The following is a 9,314-nucleotide window of genomic DNA, read 5'->3' as shown; positions in this document are numbered from 1 at the left end:
AATATAAAAGATTATTAAAGCTTAAGAATGAATGATATTCTTTGACATATACATACTACACATTAAATGCCGCTGCTGTCGTGACTTAATGGTACATAACTCATTGATTTGACACGGTATGCTAATCCTCTATGCTACTTTGATGCCAAGGTACATTCGAATTCCTTTCACAGAAAAAAATCGTAAATGTGGCAGAATTGACTTACCGATGATTTGAGCGAAGAACTGTCGAATATTGACGACAAAGGGTTTGTCCTCTGGAGCAACAGCGCTGAAGAATAGAAATTATAGATAATGTCGTATAAACATGATAAATGGAAGGTTTACACTCATCACTGTATCATATACTATATAGTCAGATAATGATAGCGTGCATAGCTTTATTTGGGGAGCTGTCCTGAAGGATCTGCCACGCATAGTAGATAAGTATATATTTTCATAGGCTAAATGCATATATAGTTTATGAATTCTGTTCGAATAGAGAATCTCTGGTTGCTTTTCAAAACCACTAAGTTTTATCGACCAAGTCGAAAGAGAGCTCATGTAGCTGTTCAGCGTTATTACCACCTCATGATGACATTGATCAGAAACAGTGATAGATGGTGCTAGATCTACTTACCGTAATGGCAGCACGATGAATGCAGTGACAGGAAACTCGCGGCAGACGAGATATCTATGAATATCTCTAGCATTCTCCCACAGCTTTCTCTACAAATCCCACCTACAGCCGTTCCACCCTTGACAGTATCTCCTTCGGTCCGATCTGCAGAGTCGACACAACTACAGGAGCTGAAGTTCTGTGTTTGAAAAAAGGGAAAACGGTATTTTTTATGTCTATCCTGAAATACAACCATCTTCACACAACTCTCCATGTCCATAGCTCTTGTGGTCTGTACATAGACTCAGCTCAGAGGATACAATCATCTTGTACAGACACTTTGGTATAGTGTCTTATGTAAGTGACATGTACGAAACATTTCTTGTTTTCTTAGTATCGTTGCTATAAAACTTGAACAAATATTCATTAAACAAATTGAAAGGTGGAAAACGCGCATTTGACTTGACCGCAACCGATTTGCCAACTTGGAGAGGGATAAGTTGATGATTTGAAAACAGTACCAGTATTTAATCTTTACAAGATTATAATGCTGTAGACCAAACAGAAACGTGAAATCAATATTTTCTCCAAAGCCGAATATGTTTGACATTTAGGTCACAATATGCATCATCACCAAAATCGCAAAATTGTGAGAAGGCTACCTATCCATGCATTTCTTTCTCCAGAACAAACACACTTGTGACGTAAAAGTTTGAAAGGTTTCATGCCGACGGACAACTCTGGTAATAGCAAGAAATCCATGACGTGTGTATTTACGAAAAACTACTAGTATTTCAATCCTTTTTTCTTATTCCCGTTTACTTTTTAGATTTCTCTGAGGAAAGTTCATTCTATACACGTCATTACCAACTAACAATACGAATGTGCGCAGATGTAAACATATATCTCTATAGTGGATGGGTAACAATGTACGGCGATTTTAAGAAGACCGACTGAAATACGCCAAGTTTACGGTACTATCAGTATAAACTAGCAAACCTGGGCCAGAGAAATAGCGAAACTGATAAAGATTTCTAAAGGTACATATACTTCTTTTCATACATTTGTCTACAATAAAAGCAATTGCAATTATTCTGTTTGAATTGAGATTAAGTTAAGGTAGCGGTAAAGGCTATTTTTGCACCAATTCTTTTCTCAGAGTTAATGAAAAGTTTCAAGTGTTAGAATCAAGATATTAAATTCAATTTTTTCAGGATAACTCCCTTACTTAACACTTTCTCCAAAGAATATAAAAATTATATATTTTCAGCCATGCTTTTGAAATATGACACCAGTAAATATTAAAATTGAATTTTTCATATTGTTTTACATATTTGAATTTTATGACAATTGGATAGTACTTAATACTACCAAATTAGTTATAAATATATTGACACTATTAATTGTAATATGTGGACGGCAGGATTTGTAAATAAAATTTGTTTTTATGATTTTACATGGGTTTACATATCAAAAAATTATTAAAAAATTCTTTCAAATTTCAAAATGAGATTTTTCAAAAAGTACTTCAAATACAGGAAAAGTGTGCCATAGTCATCTTGTCTGTAACCTTGTTAATAGGCTGCAAAAATTCCATGTCCATATTTTATTTCAAAGGTTGGATTAAATTGGCATAAAATTCTGTAGGAAAACTGTTATTCTGTCAAAAATGTTGAAAACAAGCCATATTTGCACCCCTTTTTGAAGTCACAGAGCAGTCTTTTTGGTTAATCTCCCTTTTGACACCTCTTTGACACTCAAAGAATCTAAAAATGCATTTACAATAGCAGTCACGCATTCTGAATGCAAGCACTGCCTTGTCAAACTTTCCTGAAAAACAGCAAAAAACGACTTTCCCTTTTCAAACATTTTTTAAAAGCTAGAGGACCTCTACTATACTTTATACACTAAGGACTCCCCAACTTCTTCTTATTTGGTCAGTTTTTCAGAAGTTTCAACAGGCTATAATTCTGCAATGCCTTTGACCCCAAATGTCTAGTTTTTTTTATTCCACTGAGAATGTTGACTACTTTTATATTTCAATAGTTTTATTGAAGTTTATAACTGACGCTCTAGCCTTTACCGCCACCTTATTGCAATTATTATTCAGTTTATGTGTTCGTTTCAAAACCGCTTTATTTGGCGTGAACGGCCATCCATACCTTTGTGGTTATGGCTTTAGTACATCCAGCGAAACAAGGAGAGTCACTGCCACAAACTGGATCGTACTCGGTGTCAGAACAACCACAGTTCATATTGCATTGCGATGCAAATTGGGATAGATCCAAGTCGACGATGATGTTGTTTCTGATAGAGAGTTAAAATTCATCAGAATTAGAAAATATTTGACAAGTCAGCTCTTGGATAATTGTGCTATTCAGTGGTATGAAATGATTTCCCACTCTCGATTGTTAGTGATATTATTATTACGAAGAAGGAAAACAGCTGTATCTATTGATCGCACTTACATTATTTTTGTTCTACTGAACAAATTTATTTACCGAAGATGTTTTGCAATATGTCATATTGGGTTTCCTAGAACACTCCACAGTGACCTTTATGCAACGTTGTTGCTTACAAATGAATGCTAGACCCGACCTAAGTTCGATTGATGACAAATAAAAATATTAGACATTTCACACGATTTCTAATTCGATTTGAATATTTGAAAGTGATCCGGATGGACTTTATGTAACCAGCGTTAATGTAGTTTTAAAAATCATGATAATCGCAGCGTATAGGCAATTATTACGATAGATAATTAAAAGATATTAAAGAAAATATCAGAAGTATTACTTCCGAATCAGTATAATTGTTCATTATTACATATGTACCACAGTTTACTTGCACCATAGCACGCACGTACTACCGGTATTTGCACTGCAATCATTATGCAATACCAAAACATTATACCATTTCTTTATGTCAATGAGTATTTGCTAATCTTATTCCGGAATCATTTTTTGGAAGCACAAAAGTTGTCTTCTGCAAGATTTCATATGAGTTCGGAAGCTGTTGCAAGTTGTTAGCTACCGCATAATATATGACCTAACCGATAAAATCTACGACAAAGAAAACTGCATTTATTTATCTCAGTATGAGGATGATTTTATTATCTGAAAGAGCAGTTAGTCGTCAGTGGAGCAAGATCGACATTAACGGACGACGTCAGCTCAACGGAGCCACTACCGTATCCAAGTACAAGGTCATGGACGTGTACTTTAGAGTCAGGAGGATGTCATGATATAAATCAAACTTTCCAAAGTGGCGAGGGTGAGGATAAGTGTAATGCAATACAATGACTGACAGGATTTTCATTTTCTTGAAAGTTTCACAAAAAGTTCAGATAGAAAAATCATATTCTGCTGAGTGAATCTGAAAGATGACGTTAGAAAATTTGATTTCAATGTAAGACACTGCATGTTGTCCCCTGTATTCAAGTCCCGGCAAAACTTTACTGTCATCTCATCCAATTATGTTGGATTGCTTTCTTCTTTTTTATTAAATTTTACATTGTAACTCGGAAAATACTTCATTCCTTGAAGAGCAAGGTCTGAAAAATCTGCACAAAAAGATTAGGATATTTATTTGATCTGCCAAACTCTTCAAGAAAACAGATAGTATTTATAGATCCCAAGAGCGTGAATTCTTTAACTTAAGAATTGCCATTTCTGGTAGTAACGCAAGCGATTGTCGCGTGAAAAGTAGCCGCGCTCTTATCTCTCGTAGGTATATTTATTTTGGTTTTATTTCTTAGGTCTACTATTTTGCGTTACCATCCAACAAACCGAATTTAACTTTTCAAAATGGCTCAAAATGTACTCTATGAACATTTTACAGTTCGTTCGTGAAACTTATGTTATTTGATACTTCCATGAACTTTTGTCTTCAAACTGTCAGACATTTACGAGAGCTGCTGAAAAGCTTACTTAAGTGAAATAGACGCACGATACCGATGCAGTGGTTTGACTCATTAAACATTGCAATTACGGCATCTCTAACGTGCGTCTTTCGTTATCAAAAGCTACTTTGATTACATGTCATCAATTGATCGCTGTGCTTGTCCCGTTTCGCCGGGTTTGTACTGTGTTACGTGGTTCAAAGTTCATGGAAGAATGAGGAAGCAATGATTAATATTTAACCTTTTGTACCTTTATAGTCTATTAGTTATGGCGTCCGGCCAGTCGTCGGAATGTCATGCAGGAGAAGCTGAGCACAAGAAACGAAGAGTTGGTACACCTGATAGAGACTATCACTCATTATTAGGGGAACCTTATGTCGGTACGTAATGGGGAGGCTAGTTTTGTCTAGATAATCGTCATGTAACCTTGTCATATCTATGCAAATGCCATAAAAATTGATTCAAAACGGACGTTAGGATTCAAACTGCTGATTGGCTTGCCATTTTGAAACAAAATTTGACAAAGTTCAAGATTTTCTGTTCCTGATTGCATCATTTCAGCATTAACATACTTCATAATCGAAATACTAGGTAAATGAACTTTTAAAAGAAGGGGGTTTTTAAGTTGGAAAGTTGAAGTTGTTGTGTGTTGTCATTCGACGTCACTGCCCACTCTGTCGTTCAGTAAGCTCAACCTTTCACGCGCCATATTGGCCAGGAGAGTCTCTAGTCATGGAAATATTAAAGAATAAGAATTTTCCTGTCATTTAGCTTAGTTTAGTTGACTGATATTATTTGTCACCAGAAACGTCTGATTCAAATGGCGACTTTGCCGTTATCAATGGCCGTCGGTAAAACTTTACACAAAACAGAACAAACAACAAATACTATACTGGTTACTCTGAAATGTGTCGGCGAAAACGAATTATGGGATACCGAGTTCAAAGGTGGCGATGTATTGTCACGCGGTCATAAATTGCGAACCTCTACGAAAATGCCCAATCACGTCAATAGTCTCATCGTGTGACCTAATAACAATTGCCACGTCGTTTCAACTCTGTTTCTGAGTATGAACACTCCTTGTGAAACTTGTTGCACATTAAAACAGCGCCCCTTTCCGTAAATCACAATTTGCCCGCGACAACGAACTTGTCATGCAAATTTTGAAACAAATACCAGCCATAAGTATATTTTCACATGAAATGATATATTTGAAGGCGGAAAATGTACGCACTGACCGACTAATCACAACGTAATTTTTAAAGTCTACGGTGAGCTGTTTTACTGACATGGTAGTAAGCTACCCTGGCAAGTTACCAGAGAAACATATCTCAACGTCGAGACATACATTGAATTATTATACATCTACCGTCGAGAACAATAGAATTTAGCGTGCGCTAAAAAAGCCATACGGAACTCGCGCCCGTTCCGTACGGCACGGTTTCAAGGCGCCCCATTCCCTGCGGCTGTATCTGCACGTTCACTGTAGAACGGTTTCAAGGGACCCCTTGGACGAGTGCCAGAACAAGTCACGCGCGCGCTCTGTACGTACGTATGTGTGTAGTGCACACACTCCAAAACTTGCAGAAGCGCGTCCGAGGTAGCGTTCCACACTGGCGCGATAAAATGGGAAGAAAAATTGTTGACATTGCACGAAAACGGTCACTACTCCGACATTTTGATGCCCCGATCAGGAATGTAAGATGTATAATAATAAGGTTATTACGAAAATACCGCAAAGGATGCACTCGGACATTGGCGCCTCGCATCGCCCTCCGCTTCGCGTCGGGCGATACGCTGCGCCAATGTCCTCGTGCATCCTTTGCGGTATTTTCGTAATAACCTCATTGAAATATCGCACCGTTAGGCATTCAAAATAGGAGTCTCTATGATCAGTCTTTTTAACACTCTCTTTATCATATCGAAAGTATAGATGTACAAAATTTTGTAGAGTTAAAAGTAACAATGGAGTAACATAAAGTGGATTCTTCACCAAGACTAAAAATATCCATTGCATTCGATTTAAGTAAAATTAAACTTCGATTCCTTATTTACTGAAATATCGTAATTGGATAAATGCCTTAGAAAAGCTATACCAAATTGTTCATATAAGATCGTTATCACAGCCTTAATTAACGTTTTACCTTGTTACTATATAACGGTATAGTTTTTCTATTTCTTTGACCACTAGCAATCGGCATATTTTATGAAAACTTAGCATTATTCATCTATGGTATATATTTGACAGAGGTTTCACCTGATCTGCCAGGAGGTAGAATTCTAGCCGGGCAAGGTTATCAAAGACAGCACTATCCTTCGACCAACACCATTTCTTCGAACGATGAAAGTCGGAATGACTCGTTCAATACAAGACAGACATACTTTCCACCACAAATTACTCATGGTAAGTCATTGAGAATACACCGCTATTCTTAAGACAGTATTGACTTTTGCTTTTTTGCTTTTGATGTACATGTTGTATTGATGCATTGTATTGCTTGTATTGTATTGATGTATTGTTTTTACGTTTGCCCTTAAAAATCGGGCGAAAGTTCCAAAGATAAATCATCTTTAGCATTGAAAACCATAGATTTGCAACACCATTCCAGTCCCCTAAGACTGAAACTGAAAAAACCGTCGTATATATCAATTGTGTACGTTGAAAATATGTTATCTTTAAAGAGGCAGTATTTATCAGTTTCTCGGGAAACAAATTGATTGCACACAACTTTGAAGGGAAAATAAAGACTGCCATTTTAAAGCCGACTTCAATGTTCATCACCTTGGCAGTGTACATCGTATGACAATAAAAGTGCAAATTCCTTAATCATATTTTGCTAATCACAAGTTGTAGAAAAATTAGGGACATGTCCTCTATTTTATGTTTTTGACAGGGGTGCCATTTGATCCAATGGGAACAGCAAGTCAAGGTTTGCAAGATTATCACAGTCAACGCTATCTAGCAAACCAAAGTATTCCATCGGATTATGAACGTCAGAGTGATTCTAACGTGCCATTACAAATGACACAAGGTAAAATAATGCACACTTGAAATTTCTGATACTCATTTGTGCTATCACTGCAATTAGCTAGTCAGTGCACTCAGTGATGAAGAAAATTTGCACAAATGACAGTTGGATTACATTGCAAGGAGTGAAAACCCTGAACAATTAACGCCCACTATAAAATATTAATTGAGCATCAAAGCGACAAAAAGTACAATAGTACTCTGGCTGCCCAAACCAAAGACAAAGCAATAACAGGCGTTCAGGGAAACTGAAATAAATTCTAAATGCAGACCATCCCTTCCAAAATGTAATGACCCATCCCTGATGTATATTAATTTTTCTGAACAATTGCCAATGATAGTCTCGTGTCTGAAGTGTGTTTTGATCAACTGATTAAGTTTTTTGTAAATTAATGGGAAGGGGACTTCAATATTTCATTTTCAGATTCAATCAAAGTTCATACCAATTTCGCAAATTACTTACAATCGTTGTTTATACATTTTAAAGAGCATTCACGCAATCCAATCAGAAGTAGATTTCAAGCTTGGCCAGATCACACTAGACAAGTTGAAACCCAAACCATTCAATCGCTGTATGGAAGCCAGGATAATTCCTTCAATACACGACAGCCGGGACAAATGCCTCATGGTAAGACAATGTAAACGGCGTAGGTCATCATACTCAGATACGTTACCATAGCAATTAGCAATGCTTGTCATTTTGCTAGTTGGTGAATGAAGTTTGTATAAATGACAATTGTGTTTTAAGATGGTAAAGTCCAATCAAACAATCAATCAATCAATCAATCAATCAATCAATCAATCAATCAATCAATCAATCAATCAATCAATCAATCAATCAATCAATCAATCAATCAATCAATCAATCAATCAATCAATCAATCAATCAATCAATCAATCAATCAATCAATCAATCAATCAATCAATCAGCAAAGTTTATATCACGCGAAAATCCAAAAACAATGTTTTGCTCTGTGACGCTCAAATGCTACACCACACTGTATGCTCTGGAGAACATGTGCGTTTTCAGTTTTCTTTTGAAAGTTTACAAGTTTGGGGATTCTCAGATGCAATGTCGAGTGGTAGTGCTTTCCATAGGTTAGTTTTAGGTTCCATAGTTGAAAATTGCAGGCGCCCTTGGTGTCACTGCTAATTGTGCTTGGTGTTACTGCTAAAAACAGTTAGCTTATTGTTTGAGACATGAGACATATGGCCAGTCACAGTCAAAATTCTGGTTGTTTTCATTATATCTGTCTGATCTAGTTGTTTTCGAGCAGAATTAAAGAGAAACAATCTGATAAATTTAAGTGAGAAATGACAGGTATACAGCGGGGACTAACAATTCATTTTCTCTTTCAGTTCTGGTTGTTTCCAAGCAGAAACAACGATGAACGAGCGATGCATAATACTTGTATGTGTTAAGTAAATGGGATGGGAAATTGGTCCCGATACTCAACTGCGTAAACTCCGGATACTTACTGTATAATTGTATTTATTTGACAGGGATTTCATCAGATCCAATGGGAACGAGTATTCAAGCCGGGCAAGATTATGAAGGACAACACTATGCTTCAAACCAAAGTGTTCCAGTCAGTTATGAAAGTCAGGGTGATCCGTTCAATACACGCCAGTCTAACTTACAACCACAAATTACAGAGGGTAAGACAATGTAAATGATGCTATTCATATTTAAGATATCATTTCAATTTCCAAAATATGTCATAGAACTGCCAGGTAAATTGGGTAAGTTACAATTGTACCAAGGTTTGACTGCTGATCGATACGAA

At 36.5% G+C, this 9,314-nt stretch overlaps 1 protein-coding gene and 1 long non-coding RNA gene across 2 annotated transcripts in view; one reads left to right on the top strand and one right to left on the bottom strand.

Annotated features, from left to right (window-relative positions):
* Positions 1-683: 683 nt before the first annotated feature.
* LOC139115182 (uncharacterized) overlaps positions 684-9,314 on the bottom strand; it is a 43,314-nt gene continuing 34,683 nt past the window's right edge. The window contains exon 3 of the long non-coding RNA XR_011548074.1: positions 684-797. This is a non-coding gene — a long non-coding RNA (uncharacterized lncRNA). The remainder of the gene's footprint in view (positions 798-9,314) is intronic.
* LOC139116562 (uncharacterized) lies at positions 4,768-9,200 on the top strand. The gene is made up of 5 exons (XM_070679158.1): positions 4,768-4,879; positions 6,748-6,903; positions 7,394-7,531; positions 8,015-8,155; positions 9,031-9,200. The coding sequence occupies exons 1-5, from the start codon at positions 4,768-4,770 to the stop codon at positions 9,198-9,200; spliced, it is 717 nt and encodes a 238-aa protein (XP_070535259.1).

This window comes from Ptychodera flava, chromosome 17, assembly GCF_041260155.1.
Source record: "Ptychodera flava strain L36383 chromosome 17, AS_Pfla_20210202, whole genome shotgun sequence".
NCBI lineage: Eukaryota > Metazoa > Hemichordata > Enteropneusta > Ptychoderidae > Ptychodera > Ptychodera flava.
This window is presented reverse-complemented; position numbering and strand designations above follow the sequence as displayed.

What these genes read in the sequence shown, in the direction of transcription:
- LOC139116562 (XM_070679158.1), top strand. Translation starts at nt 4,768, where the DNA reads ATGGCGTCCGGCCAGTCGTCGGAATGTCATGCAGGAGAAGCTGAGCAC. An exon ending in ATTAGGGGAACCTTATGTCG is followed by an intron (nt 4,880 to 6,747) that starts GTACGTAATGGG and finishes TATATTTGACAG; the next exon opens with AGGTTTCACCTGATCTGCCA. An exon ending in GCCATTACAAATGACACAAG is followed by an intron (nt 7,532 to 8,014) that starts GTAAAATAATGC and finishes TACATTTTAAAG; the next exon opens with AGCATTCACGCAATCCAATC.